The sequence below is a fragment of the Python bivittatus genome, unplaced genomic scaffold (assembly GCF_059951505.1).
Source record: "Python bivittatus isolate LINGU-HERP-01145 unplaced genomic scaffold, Pbiv_v1 ctg000840_np1212, whole genome shotgun sequence".
NCBI classification, from domain to species: Eukaryota; Metazoa; Chordata; class Lepidosauria; order Squamata; family Pythonidae; genus Python; species Python bivittatus.
This window is the reverse complement of record NW_028277113.1, coordinates 21,003,052-21,026,453: the sequence shown is the minus strand read 5'-3', so window position 1 is coordinate 21,026,453 and position 23,402 is coordinate 21,003,052. Positions and strand designations below refer to the sequence as shown.

The window sequence follows — 23,402 nt, the reverse complement described above, 5'->3', positions numbered from 1 at the left end:
TTTATCATATTCAAATCTAGATACAGGATTGCTTAGATCTTAATCCTTTCTCCTCTACACATTATGAGTCAAGATTGGATATCAAAAGGCAAGTCAAAACAAATTCATACTGAATATTTCACTTCTGACATTTACTCTCCATGTGAAAGCCAAATAGCTATTCTCAATCTCACAAAACATATGGGTCATTTTCCTACCCACAGTAAGATTTTCATAAAACACTTTCACAATGAAATTAAAAAATCTTGAAAGAAAAAAAAATTGCTTGCTTACTTTAGAGGCTCAGGTGGAAGTTTAGTTCCTGAAAGGTTGATTTGCACTAAAGCAAGTGAACTGCTGAAAAATTGTTTGAATGACGGGGGGATTTCCTTGCTCTTTCTTTAAAGAAGATAGATAAAAAACAGGACATATTCCATAAGCTCAAAAAATCTTCAAAGCATGCAAAAGAATCCACAGTTATTATTCATTATTTCCCATAAAAAGCCAACAGTAATTATACATAAGAGAATTTAAAGAGCTACATATACCTTATACATCCTATAGTAACATTCATTAACCACTCTTAATACCTGGACTAATGATCATAGTTGGATGAATGAACTGAAAAGAAACTTGAAGCACTGCTTTTTACATAGTCATATTGGTTCTTCACTATATATAAACACTGCATGACATGCCCATAATATCAAAGTAGGAAATTAACATATCCGAAAAGGTTCAAAGTGATGAATCTCACATCCAGTATTCATGCCTCTATGTTGTGGAAAAATGGCAACATTACTTTCCTCCATCAGTCACTGCGCAAAGATTTATACATTTTGCTAAAAGGATGCATACCTGCTCCATTAAATTCAGTACCATGTATTAGAATACATATTATAAATTTAGAAGTAAATTCTCTATACAATCAAGTATGCCTTCATTCAATATTTTGAAACTAAACTAAGAGTTCAGTTTCTCATTCCAATCAAACCATCCACTGTTTGCTTTTTCAAGCCTGAAAATGCTTTGAATATTAATATGTGGGGTATGTGCTTAACAGATATACCTGTATCTACTAAGAAAACAGTATGTAAAATATATGATTGATTGATTGATTGATTGATTGATTGATTGATTGATTGATTTGAGTTCGGCACCACTTGACTCCAGATTGACTCTGGGCAGCTCCCAACATAAAAACAAAAAACTATATATTATCAGAATAAAAACACTGCCATGTAACAAGATGGTGAACGCAGTGCACAACAACAGAACACATATCACACATCCAACAAAGGGCTCCTAGGGAGTCTGGGAGAAAGGCCAGGTCTTTAAGGCCCTCTGGAAAGTCATCAGGGTGGGAACCACATGGATTTTGGGGAAACCTCATTCCAGAGGACAGGCACCACAACTTATCATTACATCATGACATTTGCAATGGAAAAACAAGTGTACAAAACATTTTATATTTATATTTCACATTAATTTGTTACACTCTTCTATTGCATCTCTCTTCGTCCTAGCATATTTAACAGCTCTCTGAATCAGGCCTTCTGCAAATCTTTCTCAACTCTTTTAAAGCGAGAAATCTTTCTTGCTTTAAATTCCTCTTAGTGATGCCCACATTCCTTACCATCACCAAAACAATATTTAAAGGTAATGGTACTGTCACAATTCCACTTTGACCAGTTTGGGCAACTTGTGGTCTTCCATATGTGGTTGAACTGCAGATCTCAGTATCCCTCATGTTGGCCATGCTGACTGAGCTACTGAGAGTTGAAGTTCAGCCACATCTGGAAGGCCACTGTTATCCCACCCTATGTAGATTAAAAAACTCTCTAAGAAATACCACTATATTACTTTTTCACAGAATTTAGTTTGATATATAATATCATAGCAAAACTATATAAATATATAATTGAATCATATAGAGTTGTATACAGTAGTTCTACATTAAATATTTTCTAATGTAGCTCTCTTTGAAAGTATCATATTCAATGTAGCCAAAACAATTATTTAAAAAAAAGAAAAACATACCAGATATTATTTCTTTTTGTTGATACAATTTTTTTCTCATTTCCTCACACTGCTATTTAATCCTACATATGTGGAGAATTATAGCCAATGGGAATTAATAGTGGTTTTCAGAAACAAGGGGAATGGCCATAAGGATAAAGAAGGAAAATTATACCGAGAATAACAGCACTGAAATGTGCATGTGTTCATGGAAAATATTAATGAAAATAATACAAATCAGTGTAAATATCTTCACCTCAAGCCAGATAGCAGTCCCAATTCATTTCGTGCTTATTTATTTGAGAAATTGTGTGGGTTTCCTAAGTAATCCTTACAGAATTTAATAGTTCAGCTACTCCTCTATTGTGGCAATTACGTTTCAAACTAGGTAAACACAACACTTACTGGGACCACAACACCTTTAGATGGCATCTTGTAACCCAAAATGAAATATACACATATACATAAACTCACAATCTTGTGAGATTGCCAAATATCATAAGATTTTTATTGTTCTTGTGTGAGTCTGCATGAGAATAGGTGCAATGCCATCTGAAAAAGTTGTTGACCCTTGATATGGATTTTAATGATGAACCTCAACCTGAAAGACAATGGCACAAAAATATCAATACAATTAATAAAATTAAAATGATAGAAAATGTTTTTAGTGCTTTGGAGTAAGGAAAAGATGAGTGATATAGCACCAAGTCCACGCCAAAGCATATTTTGAATGCTGACCTGTGCGAAAAAACTGTCCTTGACAGATTTAGGATGGCAAGATGCTGAAGGCAGCCATGAAGAAGTGCTCCACACACCTAAATCAGAAAGGAGTAAGATAGTTAAGTATGTACATAAAACAATCTAGGATATAAAAATGGGGATTCTCTGTAATAGATTAATAAATGTTACCGTGTCTAATGCACACTCTGTATTTGATAAATCCAGATGAATTATGGCGTTTGGCTGTGCCAAAAAATTACACAGGAACTGGATGTGTGAAAGAGAAAGAAATAAAAAGTTTAGCTTTCTAATTACATCTGTCTTAACTGTATGAACTCAAAAGTAGTAGATAAATAAATAATCTTTCAACATATGGACATTACAAAACAGCTTATCTTGGAAGGTCAACAACAGCCAACAACATCTTTTGATGTTAAATAATCCATCCACCTCTATTTTCAACTAATAATGATTTTTAATTTTAAAAAATTAGAATATTATCCACCTTTCTTTTTTCTTTTTCATTTTTTTTGCCTTTTATTTATTTACTGAAACAATAATGAAAGAAAAAAAGAAAAAGAAATAATTGCATTGTTGCATTGTATCATCCAACTTTCTGTTAGACAGTGTAACACACCCATATCATTTAAAGCCAAACATTTGCAAAAGCAAACAAGACTGTTACTTATTTGCATCTGCAACAAGTAATTTTTTTCAGACTAGCACTTATATTACTATGTCCTCCACCTAAGTGAAATCGAGCACTTTATCAAACTTGAAATGCCCATTCTTGGTAGAAATTCTGGAAGTTGCAATTTTAACGCATCTAGAACATAAAGCAGATAGAAAAAGTCTGACTTAGAAAATGTCAAAATTAGAACACCTACTGAAAGATCGTCACCTCGAAGAATATTTCCTGAGAGATCAAGGTGGGTGAGAGTGGTAGCTAACAGCTGGTTGGCACTCAGTGACTGTGCAAGGCTGTTCACCCCTGCAACAAAATGACCAAAATTTGCTCCTTTGTTCAATATTAGTGTACCTTCTACAAGTATACAATTCCCTGACAAACTTTTTTTTTTTTTTTGTTCTGCACCCCATCAAAAGAACATTAACATTAAAAAAAAATTAAATTATTAGCGTTATCCTGGAGGAGATTCCAAAATTATGTGAAGTAACACAATTCCCCATCTCCCTCAGAAGGCAAATGATATCATTGCTATATCTTGCGGCAACAAACAGCAGTTTGTGTTTGTTTCTACAAATGAAGTATAGATGCTTCATACAGGCCTATATGATAACAGCGCTTTGAGAAGAAACAATACATTCTGTACAACTGTCACCTTCAAATCTCAAATGTGATTTAAAACTACTTGTATATACATGCACAGATAGAGCCATACAATGTAAGTACAAATATTCACATCAGCTGATCTTAAAAATATTTGTAAATCAGAAATGGAGTTGGCAAACAAATAATTAGAGGACAATGTGAAGACTGTGAAGTATTTAGGGCTAATTACAATACAGAAGGAATAACTTCTATACAAGATACTAAACTGACCTAGCCTCTCCCATCAAGCTTCCAGGCTAAAGGTTACCAAACCAAACAAATTTGACAAGTAGGAAAAGATCTATAAGAAGAAAGCCTAGAAGGGTATTAGTAGACAGCTAATTATATGGATCATTAACTAGTTTCACATGTCACACTAAGGTACGATCTACTTAACAATGGTTTACTGAATAGATTGTAATTGGATGGTTCAAATGAAACAAATCATTATATGGCTTAATGGAATCAGGTCACTAAATATTCTACAGAAGAGCTCTGTTTAGATAGTTTGATAAGGATATAAAGATGCTACAAGTTACAAAAAACTCAGAGGAGAAAAAAAAAGATAAGCAGGAAATCTGCTCTGTAAAATTCAACGGTAATCTTAATTTGTACTAATGGTAGCTAACCTGTAACTGTGGTTCTTTGAAAGGTCATCAGTGAATGTATAGACATGGGTCCTCTTGCACTCATGTCCATTAAACTACTGGGAATGATCAGAGTAAAGGTTTTAAGGGGAGCACCAATAATACAGGGGATAAGTAAATATTATGAATTCACAGATACCAACTCAAAGAATCATAGTTATAGGCAAAGTAATCTATGTCATTCATACAGATAGGTCATTTGTCAGCTACCGGACTTGCAGTAGAGAGCTAGGAGTACACCAAAGATAACTCTGCTATCCTGAACATTGCCTACCACTTGGATATGAAATCCAATCAAAAATAAACAATTGAGACAATGGTGTAGCTCAGCAAATGTTAATCTTCTTAAGAATGCTGCCTAAGATGACACAGCTTTTTGGTGGAGGGAACTTAAATCTAAAAGGCACCTTTCCAGAATAATAAATGTATAGGACCATAGGTTCAAACTGTTTGGAAAATAGCAGTGGCACTCATTTATAGGAACAGGAGAAGCCCAAAGTATAAAGAATAGAATAAATGTAGGAATTCACAATTCAAGAATCAGAAAAGTCAAATAATTCTCTACAGTTACAGTTACAGTGGGTATGGATGATTTGCGGTCTGGGTGTCTAAATGACATACTTAGGTTTAATGCAGGCTGAAGAGATCTATATGGAGTGGAAGATGAATACCATCTCCTTGGGCCTGAATGAGGAAGACAAACCAAAGCTGGCATGAGTAGGTAAATAATAAATAATCTTTTTGGTTTTGTAAATAATCTTCACTAAGATTATGATGAGCAATGGGAAAGCAGAAAGATGTAGAGGATGTGGTCTTACCAGTAACATTGGAAATCATCTTGCAGTTCCAGCCCTGCTTGAAAACTATGGACACTGTGTGTTCCCTTGAGTAGAGAGCTCCCACTTATGGCTTGTTAAGTTTGAATGGCTCAAAGAAGTTCTAAGAGTGTTCTGCCTGCTGATATGAGATGGCTATGCTTGGCTATGAACTAATCCCATACCTATACCAAGGAAATAAATTTTGATCCTCTCTGGCTGTTCATGTCCTAAATAACTATATTGTCCAATATAATATAGCCTATTCAATTCCTAAATAAAAGCCTGAAAGATTTCATGCTTTGAATACCTGCAAGAGTCCCAAGAAATTGATATGAAATTGTTCCTGAATCGTTTCCTGGACTCTCAAAAATTAACAAGAAGCACCTCAATCTTGTCTGGTGCATCAGTATAATGACTGATGGCATTAGTAGGGAAAACAGCATTTCCTCAAAGATATCCCTCTGATTCCTCCACCAATAGAGGGAGGCCTCTTCCAGCAGTCTGGAAGATTTAAAATAGCCTGTAATTACCAGGCTAGAAGTGTTCACAATCAGGTGAATGTTTTATATCACTAGTGTAGATATCTGACCCCAAGATGAGCCAATACCATGCAGCCTGGGGAAAAGTTGAAGCTCCTTTCTGTTTTGGAGCAGAAATACAATTCCCTGTGGTGCATTCAGACATAAGTCAATATATTAAAGTTCCTGAATGGATAACAAATATGACTTTCCTACACTGACAAGAAAATGCACATTGGACAGTAAAGGATCTAGTTCAGATTGCCCAGAAGCTATGACACATAAATATATTCTGAACCTCAGACATTTTACCATAACCACATGCACTTAGCAAAGCAAATACAGAAGCATCTTACTCGCTTGCTTGCTCTGATGTGTGAATACTGACAGTACAAGCATGAAAGGAAATATGAAAGCATTCTTCAAATTCAATAATACAAACCAAAGATGGATGCAGAGTACACTATATGGAACCTTCTTATTAGGCACAAATATTTCCTTGGTCATACTAAATGCTACCATCCTTTTAGTGACAAAGTACCTAGAATATAACACACAATGCAGCTTGCATGAAACTATTTTTATAGCTCTTTTGCAGAACAGAGCACAGATCTTTTCCAGAAAAGCGGACAAGAGTGGGCCTGGCTGGAGAAGTCTTACTGGTGGATAATGCTATAATGAACTGGAAATGATAACCATAAATTACAATGAAAGAACCCAGGTATTTGTGGAAGTCAACTGCTGAAGTGACAGAAATGGAAAAAAGATAATTCCAAGAGTGGAGATGCTGTTAATTTGAAGCCAAATAAAGACACTTGGAGTGCTTCACAGATAGATCTTGCTGCACTGTCAGTCTTAGAAGTGAGGAACTGTTTGCCAATAAATATTGTTTTTCATATGGATTTGGACCTACTGAGTTAGATCAGTGGGAAAAAAGCTATGTATTGCAAGAGAGTAACAGATGGAGCCATTTGAGAGCTACGTTACCTGTGTATGTAGCAGTGTTTATTCACTGTTTGGCCACCTGTGTGGCTTCAACTTAGAAGATACGTCTTCTTATTCTCAGGTGATTGGGAAAATGAATTAGCTGATTTTTCCCATAGGAAAAATTGAGACACAGTGAGACAATGTTAGTTATTAGCAACACTGAAGTCCAGGCCACTGTAGAAGTAGAATTTTCAGTTGTTGCCTCCTGCCTTTCTTATTTATATTTTGGAAATGCTGCAGCTACAACAAAGTGCAGTAGAATTTGGAAGAAAGTGATGAAAGAGAAACAGCCTTCTTTAGAGTTTTTGATGCATTTGAAAATGGGAGGTACAAACGATGGTTTCATCCACAAGCCCAGCAATGTCATACACAAATTCAAAGAAGGGATCCTGAACTGGTTGATCAGACTATGTAACTTCCAAAAAGACTGTATTATGTACTTCACATAACTACAGATAACTTTTGAAGTTGAAAAGTGGACCTAATTGCCTACTTCTATTTTTGGTGAGGACAATGAATGGGGGTCAGATACAGAGCAACAGTACAATCACAGTCATCTTCCAAGTTAGAATGCTTCACATAAAGATCCCTGTCCTGTATACAAGCCATTCCCAAGACTCTACCTGGTTAGTTAGAGACTAGTTAAGTTGGTTCAAGAACTCAAAATGTGGATGGTCGAAGGGATGGGGAAGGCAGTTGGAGTGATAGCCTTCTCAGGTCTGGGAGTACCTGGGAGTGCCTGGGAGCTTGACACAACTACTGAACTTGGCGAACAGAAATGTGCCATTTATGATGGAGAATGATGAAGAAAGGCGGCTGTCTCTTGGACCTTATGGATCAAGAAAATAACCACAATGAGGCAAAAAAGCTGAACAGGATGCTTAATGTGTGTTCATGATGTGCAGAAAGAAACTGATCACTTTGAGACGATCAGGCGATGGGTAATTGTGCTGTTCAGGATGTAACAAAAATAACTTGAACTGGAGAGGACAAAAAGGATCCTGGAGAAAAATGTCTCGGATATAGAAGAGTTACTCATATTTTCTCTCTTTAACACAGAGTTGAATATCATCTGTATGGAAGAGTCCAGAAGAAGCAGAGGGTCTAGTGTTACTGGGCCAATCATCAGTGTCAAATCTTGTGAAGAAAGGGTCAGAAGCAGACTGAGAAACTTCTCAAGCTAATATGAATTGTTCTTCCTCTTGTTGCCCTCAGACATGAGAAATCATGCATGCTTGATTCATTGCCTAAGATCAAGCTTAGTAACAAATGGCTTGCCAGGGATTGGAGGAGCTGGTGGTGTTGCTAGGATCAGAAATTTAGTGTGCATAGTCTTGGTGCATACAGTGAGTTCACCATAGCCAGCTTTTGGAAATGGCAGAATCTGAGCTAGGGAGTCTTTAGGTGCTGAAGTCACCATGAATCCAGTCAAGCTGAGTGCTATTCCTACAATGGGAAGAGCAATTTTTTATGGGCTTGTTTAGTAAAAATCTGACATTGGTAGCAAGATTATACAACATGCCCATTCTCCAGCAAATCAGGTAGAAGGAGGAGGAATCCAATGGTGGAAATTTATTGTAGCTGTATCCAATTTTTAAAACAGTGATGAGATGCAAGATATTGTTCAGGCTTATTATTTATCTTACCCTTGGAAAACTATGAAATGAATAAATATTCACATAATACAGCCTAAAAAGGAAGATCATTTATTGTAATTAAGCACATTTATGAAATATACCTTTAGGCGATAATGAGGTTTTAGATAAATTTAAATGCATCAGCCCCTTTGGTAGTTTGGCAAACTGAATACTTAATGAAGATACACCTGTAAAAGAATAAAGATGAAGCCCACATCAAAAGTGAAGACATATTTACAGAGTAATTACTTTTAATTTTCTATGTTGATTGATATGATTCTGTTGTTACCATTTAGGGTTTGGACCTTGAATGGTGAGTTCTACCGTTTAGTCTGGTTTTCTGGAAACTCAGGTTTATAAAAATAGAACAGTAGCCTAATGGCACAACAATGGAACTGTTTGGCAAACTAAAAATAGCAATAATGGTGATAATTTGTTCTCAACATTTAACTTATTTGTATATTTCTGTGTATACAGACACATGCATATCTCTGCACCATAGATTTTAATAAATATTTTCTCCTCTCTGGAAAGGGTGTCAAATACAGGTACCTCTGCATACTAATGATAAAATCTTTAAATTATGTTGGGTAATAAAAAACAAATATATGAAATTGAAGTTACCCTGCCAATATTCTTTTAGGTCGTAAAGTCTGGGATATGACTCTAAGCAGATTTTACAGAAAATATTTTAAATTAAATCAATGGAACATAGTTTGCACATAAATAAGTTTGACTGTTACAGCAAGTTTTCAATTTATTCAAGATGATTGTTGTTCTGAAGTTAACAGAATCATTGCTAGTAAAAATAAAATACATGCTTGCATGTTTCTATTTCTATCTATTTATCATAGCATCCATAGCTAGCCATCATGACCCGAAAATAACAAAATGTCCATTATGATCCAAGCTCTATCCTTTCATATTTGCATCATGTTGCTGCATGCTGGCATGTAAGGGTTGAAGATTGTATCACAACATACATTTTATCATTCCCTCTACTCCCATGGATGCCTATAGCCGATCTAGTTATTAAGCATCATTTGTTTACAGACTAACATAAGAGACAATGGATATATGAAAGAAGAGAAGTTCTTCACTAACAACAGATGTTTACAAAGCAGTAATATCGTTCATAATGATGTTTGATTCCAAGAAAAACTGAAAGAAATATACTAATCCTCTTATTGGGTTTGCATTATGAGTGGGAAATGTTACAGTACCTCTGTCCTCTAGAGGGTTGTTAGCAAGATTAATTGTATGAAGTCCTGAGGTGGGATTGTGGGATAGAGCATTGGCCAGTTTCTGTGCAAAATCTCTACGAGAGAAAGAAAACCATAAAAAAATTATACTGTATTTTGCACTATACCATATTCATGAGCTTAATACGAACTGATTATATGTGACACTGAATTGGGGAGCCTATGTAGAATATTACATTCAAGAACATGGGTTTGCACATATGTTGTGTTAGTTGCAACAACTGATTTCTATGTGGGATGCTGTACTAGGCATGCAGAGAAACAAGGGTACACGGGGCAGGAATGATGCCATGTCTACTTTTAATACCCCCCTAACTCTTTGCTACTGTTTTTGATGAGGTCATAAACATTAGAATTATGCAGCACTTTGGAAATAATTTACACAAGGAGTTCCATGTGATTCCAGTCCAAGATGCAGCTGCTTTGAAAATTTGCAGCCAGATGCTATATTCACTCACCACCATTACTCTGAAACCTGTTTTTAGAGCCAAATCATTGCATACCCCTAATATACATTAGTGAGTGATTCAAAACAGACATGGCATTTTTATTTTATATATGTGCTGCCTAATGGCAAATAAAAATATATTCATACATATTGGCAAAGTTGCTCAACATCAGATGGGTTCTCACAAAAAGAAGCCCTCTTGGCCTAGATTGTATTTGTCCATTAAAATTGTTTAAGGTTGCTAATCTCATTTATAGACATATCATGCACTTATACAAATATTGTATCTTTTTAAGCTATGTTGCAAAGAAGTTTTATAATTAAGATATAATCTTGAGTTTGTATATTTTGTAAAAATACTTAGAAGTAGGCCTTATTGAGTATAGTCACACAGCACAGCTACTATCAACAATTGTTTAAGCTATGAATGTATATAATGATTCCTCCCCACCACCCCCAAGTGGCACAGGTGCAAGTCACCTCATGAGAGATTTATTTTCTGATGGCCATATCCTATATTACTTCTAGTATGAATAAACTAGAGGGGGAACCCACAAACTTGTAAGAAACTGTGGATCCCTCTCTTGCTTCTTCTGACAAGAAGTAGTACTAATACCACATTTGCATACTATGACTCCTGGAAAATAAACCTCAAACAGACGGACATAGTGAAACTATGGTTGGAAATAACTTCAGTAGGTAAATATGCCAACTCAGTTCAATGCTGTTAACCCCCAATAAGTATATTACAACACTGCAGCTTCAGACTTACAACTTCCTCTGATGTTATTGGGCTTCACTAAAAATGTTATTGTTGGTTAATTAAAAAGAATGACTTACGTCCTAAGACCAGCATTCTCTAGAATGAGCTCTTCCAATCTACTGGATCTGCTCACAACTCTTAGGATCTGCTCACAAACATCAGTGGACTGTCATAAGAACAATGGTATAACATTAAGAACCAATGGAAACATATTAGCAATACAAAAAGGTGAGAGATTGACTGCCTTCACTCTGAAGAGGTGCCTCTTTTTGTAACTGAATACTCATATAAAAAGTCTTAACACTGGTGCAAGAAACCCATAGTATGAATTATTGACAATTACAAACAATGAACACATTCATATTCATGCAGTGATCTACTCACTAGAACTCAGTTTGATGCCCCTACCACACCACATAAGAACCAGCTTTTGTCACCAATGATGTAGCCCATATGAGGTAAGAATATCACATGTAATATTCTATCTAGAACAGCTTAGTATCAAGAAATGTTGGCAAGTTCATGAAGAGATTGGTAAATTCACTGAGTTACTGTTCTTCCTGGCATATTCATATTAGAACAGTGGTCACAACCAATCATAAAGAAAGACAGTTCTTATGTCCACCACGAAACAAATATAAGCACAGAATAAGATCTATTTTTATTGTATTTAGTCTTCTATTCCTTTAGCTTGATTTTGGAGTAAGTAGTCCATAATGAATCTAAAATTAGTAAATTCTAATATTCTGCAAATGAGAGTCTCCAACTTTATCCTACTATCTATATAAAACTGTGCCATTCAAAATTAAAAATGAATAAGATACAGGCAGAAAGCTGCAGAACAAAATGTTCTCTGAAGTACTCCCATAGCTTCTAAGAATGCCAAATAATTAAGACAACGCAGAAATTGGAAATACTTTTTCCCAGTGCTACAAAGTCATATGCGTGGGTAGTGGCTTGAAGAACCCTTCTGTAAGCTTATTTAAGGGTCAGAATCAAAATACAAATTACTCTGCTGATTCTGTTCACTCCATTTTAAATATACACATACATGTAAAATATAATTGTTAGTTTCACCTAAACAAACTCAGTTCGCTATAAAATTTCAGTGACATCTTAAACAACAATATGCTTTAATATAACCTGCTTTTTTGAATATATTTCTTTTGATTTTCATAGACTAAAAGGCCAGTTTCTTTCAAAAGGGTTGTGTGATTTCATACTGCTTAAACAAGGAATATTCCACGTCATCCTCTGAAATATTTGATATAAACATTTGTCAATAATGTTTGTGCAATTTAGTTCATTTAACTGCAGCAGAAATATTTCTCAAATATTTCTGCTTACATTTTTTTTAATTAGGACTAGAGTGTTTGAAAAACCCTGGATTGATTTTTTTGGCATCTTTAAAGATGTCTCAAAATCCAGTAAGTAAAAGAAAGTGATATTTCTCTCTCACTCTCAATTCTCTCTCCCCTCCTATTCAATGTCTACATGAAACTGCTGAGCAAAGTCATTTGTAGTTTGAGTTTGGTATCATCAGTATATCTATAATATTGGATAAAGTAAAACCAGACCGCTCACTAGACATACTAATAATGAAACTTAAGCTAAAATGTTCAGTACAAATAATGAAAAGGCAACTGCCATTGATCCTGATCCTTGGAACAAAGGGGCCAATAAAAAGACATAGTGGATAGATACTATTACTGATGACATAAGGATAGGTTTAGAAGAACCAGAAGAAGCAGTTACTGACAGATAAACCTGGTGCAATGATGTCTACCAGGTCATGAAAAGTCAGAAGCAACTGAACAACTACCCTTCTAAAATAATTATATATTCTACATGACAAGATTCCCCAAACACCTTGAATCAAGGTACAGTCATCCTGCATCCTAATACTTACTAACTTTAGATCCTTGGAGGAAAGCTTTGTAAACCACTGATTGTATTCCAGGGCAGCAACTATTGGTATTAAATCTCTAAGGAGAGAAAAAAAAATCATATACTGAAATAAAAATTTCTAGGCAGAACTGATTTGGGAGAAAGAGTATTAATTTTTAAATGAAGGAATAACTCTGACAGATTGAAAAGGTAGGAACTTCATATTATAATTTTTCTCTCACATTAACTCATGAACCTTGAGTTTTTGCATCCCATACACAATAAAAAAGAAATGTCTGCTTAGGAAGTGTTTTCAGCAACCAAGTTACAATGTATTTTTTTATTTCACTTAATTTCATATATTTTAATCTGATATGCTGTTCCTCTTATAAATTCTTCATTAAATTACAGGTAGTCCTTGACTTACAATTATATGCTCAGCAACTGTTCAAAGTTACAGCGGTGCTGAATGAAGGGACTTACGACCAGTCCTCAAAGTTACGGTGCCCCTGCAGTCATGTGATCAAAATTCAGGCATTTAGCAGCCACTGCAATTCCCCCCACCCGCTTATCTCCCCCTAATCTATGCCCTTTTGGCCCCTTGCTGCCCAGTGCTCTGCCACACCAGCTGACCTTTGCTGTCTTATTGCTCCTGCTGCTGATGAAGCATGCCTGCCTGGCTGCTGGACCAGACTGGGCTGGGCTGGGCTGGGGATTTGGCTGCAGAAAAAAAGCGCCAAAAGCAGCCACAGAGCCGCTGTGCTGCTTTTTTTTTTTGGCAGCACGAAGGGGCTTTTTAGCAGACAACGAAGACAGCAAAAGTCAGCTGGAGTGGCGGAGTGCAGGGCAGCAGGGAGCCAAAAGAGCATAGATGGTGGGGAGATAAGCAGGTGGGGGGAGTTGGAGGCAGTCCCTTACCTTAGTGAGGCTTGGGGCTGGGAAGGACCAAGCCTGGAATGGGTCCTCACTTAACAACCTGCGATTCTTCATTAATGATGGCAACTGGGACTGCCAGGATTGCCATTGCTAAGCGATGCAGCCTCATGACATCTTGCTTTATGACCACATCGCTTAGCAATGGAAATTCCAGTCCCAATTGTGGTTGTTAAGCAAGGACTACCTGTAGAGGCACATATGTTAAACGTTTGCATGCTGACCACAACAGAGCCTCATTAAGTGTTACTAAAGCACTTACTTTACTAGATAGTTCAAATAAAGTTCATACACATGTATTTAATATCATTGAATAACATAACAAAGATTAAAATAAAACATTAACTCTAAAACTCAAGCTGTTCTGATACAAACTCATATTTTTCAAAATATTTTTCTATTTTTAAGAAGACATTTCATCCTCAAGTTTCTGCTAGGAAAAAAAAGACATATTTTAAATTAGCTCAAACAAAAATACCTATAAAGATAGCAAAGCAATACATTAGTATATCTTAAAAGCTCCTTTCTTTCTTTGCACATGCAGCTTTTCTTCACTGAAGGCCTAAGCAATTCATAGGTTTCCTCTGACATTCAAAATTGGAAAACTAACCTCTGCACTCAAAGATGACAGAAAATGAGCATCAAAATCCTTGCTGACTTAGCTTCTGATCTAAACAAGACCTTCCAACAGGGATCCGATCAACTATTTCATGTGCCCCTCAGTGCTTCCCTAGGCATGGGAAAAAACCCTATACAATTTTTTGTTTCCTCTTCAATAGCAAGCTGTCAGGTTGCCTTTGTTAACAGCGGTAACTGTAAGAGCTGAAGTTATTCAGGCAGGAATCAACAAGCTTTGAGAACCATTATCAGAGCATAGAATAGATGTCGCGGACGTTCAGGACTGGAAAAAGAATGGCCAAGAGAGTCTCTGGATGTCTGCTTATGTTTATGTATGTGTATATGTTTGTATGCTGTGTGTGTGTGTGGGTATATATATATGTATATATGCATGCATGTGTATATTATTCATGTATATTATTTGTGTGTGTGTGTGTGTGTGAAGGTAGGTAGGTGAATGGCTGGTACCCTTTAAATGTATTGAATTATCATCAGAATCTTTCATCCACCGGGTACTTATATTATATGGACATTGGGTACTTATACTTTGACCAGAAGTTATGTAATATTAAATATATATATCTACACACCACTCACACAGGCTAGACAGCCATCTGTCGGAAATAACTTCATTTCCTGCACTGCGCACCCAGCTGGATTCCATGGCCCCTTCCAGCTCTCTGATTCTGTGATAAATTTGCTGACAGTATCCCCCCTGTAGCTGATGCAGCCACACAGGCAATTTGGCTGAATGCCCTCAGAACAATGTCCTACCTTCTGAAGATAAACAATATTTTAAAATTGTAGTGTAAAAACTTTGCACACCAGTTGAGTGTTTGCTAACTTTCTTCCACGATGAAAAAGGAACAGTAGTTTTGATATACAATGGCAAGTGGTTTTTGGAATTACAGGTAGTCCTTGTTTAGCAACCACAACTGGGACCAGCAACTTGGTCATTAAGCGAAGCAGTCACTAAGTGAAAATCACAATTTTACAATTTTACTTCAGCTTTCCTTTGCTTCACAGACCTGCAAGGGCCATAAATGTAAGGACTGGTTGCTTCATCATCATTGTTAACTGTGAACGGTTGCTGTACAAGCAGTCGTTAAATGAGGACTACCTGTAATATGTTAACATTTCACTGGCTCCTAGCTTTTGAACAAGAAGCTATTTTTCTGGCCAGTACCTTATATGAAAAACTCAGTGAGTTCTAACTCACTTCCAATGCAATTTTAAGTATTTAATTTTGATGAGCCCCTTTCTATTAACACTATTATTTCCAACTAATAGAACACATACACTTAGAAAGTGTTTTATGTATGAACCAGTAGTTCACAATTCATAAATACAGTCTGGATCTAAACTGGAGGTTTTTAAGCTCATTTAAGTAAGCCATTTGAAGCAAGGAGCAACTCCAACCCCCCTTATAAAACTGCATACCATAATATGAAGGGCTGCAATTAGAAGGAACACTGCTTCACCCAATGTATGAATGAAAGTACTTTCTATTCATATATATCTCATAATTGCAAACTAGTGAAAACAAAGAGCAAGATGAGCCCTTCCCAGCTGTTACAACCCTGAACAAAAGGTTCTTCTGTTAGTATCCCAGTGAGATCAAAACATGATTACTGTACAGATGTATCCTTCACATTAGAGTACACTTCCATTTATGCAGGATCTTAGTATTTACCTGTGGTCAAGATGGCTAAAGTCTTGCAAATTTAATTCCCTGGTATCTTGAGTCAGATAAATGGTATCAACATCCTAGTTAGACACAGAAGAACGAAATATATTTTAGAGAAAGGCTATTTCATTCCTTAGTACAAATTGCTTACGTTAGTTAAGGGTTTAGTTAACCCATTAGTTAAGGGTTTTTTTTGTTTCTTTTTGCCTCAGTAGCTGAAAGTAAGCTTCCCCAATCTTATTTCTGTACTTACCCACTGCACTTCTTCCCTATATGGAGAACCCAGCCAGTCACAAACACATGCATACATTTGAGAAAAGCCACCTAAAGACAAACAAAAAAGGACACTAACCATTTATCACCGCGGGGAGCAAGTTCTTTAAAAGCTGATTCACATATGCTGATGGGAAGCTGTTTTTCTCTCTCCTTGGCACTTACACTATCCTACAAGCACAGTATGCAACTAACTGAACCTAGAGCACATTCCTTTATAATATACAGCAGGGCAGGATAAGGCATAAAAATAGCATCTTCCCACACTGCTCAAAATGGCTCTTCATTCTAACTACACCTTAGGACTAATTATATTTTTCCAAAAAGCAAATCCTACACCAGAAATAGAACTAAGCTTCCCTGTACTGGTGATGCCAGAAACTGCATATTTCAGCTGAAAAAGCACACACACTCACCACATGGTCCTAATTCTCCCACAGTTTGACTGTCCCATAAAGTCTGGAGATGAGCCAGCCTGTCCGGGGGCTCCATAATTACTTTCTTCATTATTCTCCTATATGCAAGAAGTAAATGCACATATGAATTCGAACTCATTCAACTGTAGTTTGCTATTTCATACTTATGTACTTGAACTGCAAGCTTCAATGGGATGATGTCCCATGTCTGAAATTTAAAGGAAAGGGTGAGCTGAGATGGAAGGTCTGCTGCCTCCTTTCCCATTAATCACACTTCCTGCATATCATAATGCATTTCTAACATGGTGGACCTTTAAGTAATTATCCCTCAGCTAACATAAATGTCGAAATTCTGTTAGATTTAAGAACTGCTCAAACTGTATGTATTTTATCCATATAAATCCCAGAGAACTCTGCAAAGCCACTTTGCAGTCTCTGTGATCTCATCTCTGTGATATTTGCAATCATCTTATTATCTGGTTACTTTTGATACTTCAGAAAAGTTATTTGGAATTGTTTACCTTACTTTGGCTATGATAAAATGAAACATCTAGTAATTAAGACTGCACATAATGAAATCCTGAAATCTTCACTGAAACAGCACTGACATTTTTTAAAGTTCAGTATTTTCCAAACCACCTGATACCCGGAAGCTGCCAAAGAAGGTATTGTATTGGTATCCTGCAAAATAACAGCAACTATAATAGCTGCACGACTGGACAATGCCAGTTGTTCCCTGGATAGATATTATCTCCCACCCGCAATATTAAGTCTACTTTGTTTTCATAAGGGTTGTGCAGTGCTTTGGATTTGAAAGGAAAACAATTGCTTTGAATTGTGCATAGATGTGTATTGTACATAGTACCTGCTACTACCACCTTAAGGCAAATACCTCTTTTCCTGGGAACATGCTGCACTTGTGGAAGATAACCATGCAATTCTGGGGAAAGATGCAGTTGCTTTAAAGAGTAGCCAGCAGATATTACACGAGTGCCCCTCCATGCTGCAAAACACCTTTTTCTATTTGAATTAAAATGTTGCATAGCCCTTATACCCCACCACTTCTAAGTGGTTTGAGTCAATACATCCTGGTATATTATACCAAAGAATACTCTGCTGTATTTTTTTGCCAGAGGGTACCAGGTGGATACAAAATGTATTGAAGCCCACTTCATTCTATCTTCATTGGATAAATTTAATAAACATTCTCAAATGTTATTCTAGAAATGTGGAGAAGACAGAACAGCATCATTGACATACACAAATACAACATGTGAGAAAGAGAGAGATGGAGTCTATTTTTCTAAGCGTTTATCCCAATGAGTACCTACACTGGAGACAGACCAGGGAATATCCTCCTAAGGCATGTTCCAATATGTGCTAATACTTCATGAACATCTTCAGATGAAGTTAACTTCATAGAAATGTTGCACTTTTCAGTTTCTACAATCAGCTGTATAAAAAATGGGAGAGACATGAGGTAACCCTTTATATAACCCTTAAAAATTGCAAATATATCAGTAGTGAACATTTAGTAACTTAAAACCAATACATTCAAAATCAGTTAGAATCTATGTTTCTCTGTCTGAAAAGAGGAAGGACTGCTGAAGCATAACATGGGCAGCTATATGATCTGGCATATCTTAGGCCAGAGTCACTTTTCTGTCCCACTCTAATTCATGGCTAAACTGCAGTTCAATATCCCCTGGTATTACCAGGCCATATAAATATTTGAATAAACATTATTATAAGATCTCTGATTTACACATTCTGTAAGTTGCTTTTTCAACCTGCAGCACTGTTTCCCTGGAATCTTTTTTCATATGGCAGGACGTCACAAAGGATCTGTGCATCTGTATGCTTATTAGGCCTGTGTAGTACTTTGGATTTGATTACAAAAAGAGGCTTTGGAACACGTAAGAGTGTGAATTTAGTATCTGCCTGCAGCTCTTTAAAGCAGCTATTTCCCCCCCCAGAACCACATGATGGATCTCTCAGCTGCCATGTGATTTCAGGAAAAGATCTAGCTGCTTTAAAGATTTGCAGAAAGATATGACATTCATACTTCTGTTCCAAACCACCTTTTTGTAACTGAACTTGAAGGACTGCACAGCCCTAGTGTCGGTGCCTGTGAGGAAAGGGAGATTGGTGCAGCAACCCATCTCCATATATTTGAGACAGGAATATGCTCACAGATCAACACTGTTTTTATTTAACTCCTTGGGAAAATGGAATGAAATGGAGAATGCAACAAACCCTTTGGTCACCTCAGGACAAAGGAAAACATGGAATCTCTCCCAAACTTCAGTATGTCCTCCCATTCCTAAAGGAGATGGAAGAGGAAATGCTTTCCTATGAAGTAAATATCTCAGAGTATCCCTTCTGAACTTAGGAAAAAGTTGTAAATAATCCACTCTTATATCTCCAACTGATGTTCACTAAACATGCAAGATCATATTAACACAAAAATCAAATATCAAACTTAAATATGAGTGTACTACTTGATATCTCCTATTGATTAACTTCATGCACTTTCTGCTTCCTTCCCTTGTTGTCTGGTTTGTGAGTATAACTTTCCTGGGAAACAGCTTGTGGGGAAACTACCATTTAAAACCATAATTTAAACTTTATTTCCAGTTGTGGTTTGTGAAAACCCTGGTTTGCCTAGCTCATATGTACAGTAATAGTAAGCCACAGACTGCTATGATCTAACACAGAGTTGTCCAAACTTGGCCACTTTAAGATGAGTGGACTTCAACTCCCAGAATTCCCATGGCTGGCTGGGGAATTCTGGGAGTTGAAGTCCACTCATCTTAAAGTGGCCAAGTTTGGATAACACTGATCTAGCATGTAAGAGAGGCTATGGGAGCCTGGGGTTTGGGCACAAAAGCATTTTTGAATATTATATCCCAATCATACTTTTTACAGAGAAAAACACCTGTAAAAGATGCATTCACATAAAATAAGTCCCAAATAAGCGAAATAGAAAACCATGGACTGTTTAAAAAAGCTTTGCAAACAGCAGAATGGACTTCTGTTGCATACCCCTCTTCTTATTTTTATGTTTTACATTCAGAGCATCTTTAATTCCTTATTTGAACATGGAAACTAAAACTACATTCAAATTGGTCCTTATTTTTTTCTTGTGAAGGCAAACATTTTGTACAACCAAAATATGTAATATGTTATATCCATAGTTCAGAAATATTCAATTTTTTATCTTCCTATGAATGTTCCTCTCAACATAATCCAGATAATTTCTTTCATATCACTAATTTATTTCATCTATTTGAAGGATAAAGCTATGTGGCAGAACCATCAACCTGATTAAAATATTCTGGGATTATTTTACTGCAAATTATGTGTCCATTTGTAACTAAATATTCACCTGGCCTGGTTTATTGCAAGTGATTCCTTGGATTTCCAAGTAGCTGAAAGTTAATTCTAGCTGCAATTCAGAGAGAATAGCAAATTATTTGTTATATCAAAACATGGATTAAAATACATATTAAACAAAGATTAAATTATTAACCATATAATTTACATATACTTTATTATAATGTTTTATTCCTGAAGTATCATTCACTTAAATGGCACAAAACATACACAAAAAATGACCCAGGTCTAATGGGCTAAAATTTTACACATAGGTAACAGAGGAAGATGGCAGCAGAGATAATAATAAAGGAAAAAATGTACATTTCAGGGTCTGTCTGTATAAATATATACTCTGTTCTACCTGTTTAATCCTGACATGATCTGATTTGTTCACTGTCAGGCTTCACTCCCAGATAGGAATGAACCACTTAGGCAAGGTCACAAGAGAGCCAAGCACTTTAGAAGAGTAATAGTTATTGAAGAAGAAGGAAGACATCAAAGAATTTCAACAACTGATGTGACTCAAGAATAATCCATCATTTGAGATCTTTTACATGTGGTTTTCCTTGCTGTTCCACGTAATAGACTATCTGGCCCCCTTTTCAGCACACTTGCCCATCTCCTTCTGTCCATCATTTTTATAACTATCTGATTTGCTATAATTTTGTTTCTCACTGACAGTGGGAGAACTAATGCTCATAATTGCATACCCAATCACATGCTTACACCAAAATAAATAGAATATGGTAGGCAACTTCATGATATGTATTTAACAGCATGTGTAGTTTGGCCTTTAGTTATACTCACTTTCAACAGGGCATAAGGATTAGTAGATTTTGAGAAGGAATGTGAAAGAAATGGCAAGTAGCATTACCACAGTATCTATCTGTAAAATACACTATTTATATATGTTTATTTATTTATAGTATTTATAGAATGGCCTACTTAGACAGCTAAAAGGTAATCAACTGTGGACAGAATTAGAGATACCTTGAGGATAAATAAAAGCAATAATATTGCATCAATTGTGTCTAAGGCAGCAAATATAGAGAAAACTATAGAAGTTTACTAATAGGTGGAGATTAAGAAGAAAGGAGCATAACCAAAGTTGTGTGTTCTGAAGGATTCTCTACTTAGCACAAGGGTGAAAAGAGTGAAAAGCAGCTGACTGCAAAGAATATGTCCTGAAATCTACTCATTGTTGGAGACTGAATGACTATTTCTTGCTGAATAAGCAAGGCAGCCAGGTTCCTGGGAGCTAGCTGACTGAACCAAACAAACAGAGCAAACAGGAGTTTTCATCAAATCAACAGTGTATCCTTGCCTGATCAGAAAAGGAAGCAAAAAGAAAAAAAAAAGCCTTCTACTGGCATGGAAAAACAGAAATACAGATGAAAAGGCAGAGTCTGCAGTATTAACATGCAATGCTTCTAGCATTATGCTTCTGTTGCAAACAACCTGACATATTTGCAGCAAGTGCTAACTTATAGCAGTACTTGAAAAATTCGAGTAACAAGTGACCACACCTCGGCTAAAGAGAAGATTTATTTATTGATTGATTTAATTTAATTTAATTTGTATGCCACCAATTCATGACAGCTAACATCAGTAAGTATATAAAACAAAGGACATGCTAGAACAGACAGGATGGAAATCTCTAAAATTGAAAGACAAGAAAACATCACTCCATAAGAAAGAAAAACAATTAAAGAGGCCAACTCAGTGAATGATTAGAAACAAGAGACACAGATGATATTCTGCACAGCTGGAACTCTGAAACATTTTTCAGCCGCAGAGAAGAAATAGTTCCTGAGTATCTGGAAAAAGAAAAAGAAAAACTGACAAATATGAGATGACAAATGAATAGTAGGTCTGAAAAATGTACTCAAATGGTACTCTCATCAAACTGAAGGTATCAAATGGGGCACAATAAGATTCAGTCCTGCATCCTGTACAAGGTTTTTATTCACTGCCCAATGAAGTAGAAAAAATGCTGGTCAGATCTGCAGATGACACAAAATTAAATGGGCTAGCTAACACTCCAGAAGATAGAAATAAAATTGAAAACTTGATAGATTAGAGAAAGGACACTGAAAGAATGAAATTTAACAGAAAAATACAACTACAAAGTTCCTTACTTAGGAAACAGAAATAAAATGCCCAGGTGTTGAAGGGTTAGTTCTGGGATTATGGTTAAAAAATCCTGGCTTAGTAATGGTGGGAAAAAAGATTTTGGAATAGCAGTTATAATCAAACTGAAAATGATTCAGCAGTGCTATGTGGCAGCAGAAAGAAAGAAAGAAAGAAAGAAAGAAAGAAAGAAAGAAAGAAAGAAAGAAAGAAAGAAAGAAAGAAAGAGAAAGCAAGCAAGCAAGCAAGCAAGCAAGCAAGCTGCAACTTCAGAAGTAAACAAGAAGAGCAAAAGTAAAAGTTCTACTTTATTCTGCGTAGTTCATATCTAGATAAAGGCAACAAGGATTACTGGGGACTAAAAACAAAGTCATATGAAGAGAGATGGAAGGAATTTGGAATGTTTAGCCTTAAGAAGAGAAGTTGAGAGGAGATATACTAGGCATTATTCAATAACTGAAAGAATACACAAACAAGGTCAAGACCTGTTGCTTAAGTTTCCAGAGTAGAGATCATGGAATAATACATTTCAGATTTAAGAAGGCAGATTCCAATGGAATACCAGAATTTTTATTTGTAACAGTAACAGCACTTTGATATTGAAATCAATTACATAGGAAAGTAATAAGATCCTCCTTACTGGATGCATTCAAACGGACAAATAGCTAATTTAAAACATTTACCTTCTATTCTGCAACAAGGAGAAAGGAACCTTTCTTCTGTGTCTGAATAGAAAACTTATTGCAAGTCATTAATTTGTATTTTAAGACGGCTCTGTATTAATCATGGTTTTCTGTGCAGCTCAGATACTTTTCCCCTCAGGATTCACTACTTCACAGATTTTAAATTACCAAATGTATTTTTAAAAGCTCAGCTATATCCTCTTATTTCCTGATGTGGCACATTTAATTTGGCATGTTTGCCACAATTCAAGCTTTGGTAATGTTACTGC

General features: G+C 36.0%; 1 protein-coding gene across 4 annotated transcripts in view; it reads right to left on the bottom strand.

Moving 5' to 3' along the window:
• Nucleotides 1–23,402, bottom strand: part of CARMIL1 (capping protein regulator and myosin 1 linker 1) — a 151,803-nt gene that overhangs the window by 64,785 nt on the left and 63,616 nt on the right. For 3 of the 4 annotated variants that reach the window (XM_007421932.4, XM_025175171.2, XM_088130552.1), the window contains 14 exons: nt 20,331–20,390; nt 18,274–18,395; nt 16,943–17,040; nt 16,507–16,577; nt 16,260–16,333; nt 13,038–13,113; nt 11,206–11,294; nt 9,879–9,973; nt 8,757–8,843; nt 5,317–5,379; nt 3,606–3,709; nt 2,908–2,985; nt 2,737–2,813; nt 274–378 (listed from right to left, as the gene is read on the bottom strand). In XM_007421932.4, coding sequence (XP_007421994.1) covers nt 274–378; nt 2,737–2,813; nt 2,908–2,985; nt 3,606–3,709; nt 5,317–5,379; nt 8,757–8,843; nt 9,879–9,973; nt 11,206–11,294; nt 13,038–13,113; nt 16,260–16,333; nt 16,507–16,577; nt 16,943–17,040; nt 18,274–18,395; nt 20,331–20,390 — 1,199 coding nt within the window. The remainder of the gene's footprint in view (nt 1–273; nt 379–2,736; nt 2,814–2,907; nt 2,986–3,605; nt 3,710–5,316; nt 5,380–8,756; nt 8,844–9,878; nt 9,974–11,205; nt 11,295–13,037; nt 13,114–16,259; nt 16,334–16,506; nt 16,578–16,942; nt 17,041–18,273; nt 18,396–20,330; nt 20,391–23,402) is intronic. The other variant, XM_007421933.4, reaches the window with a different exon arrangement.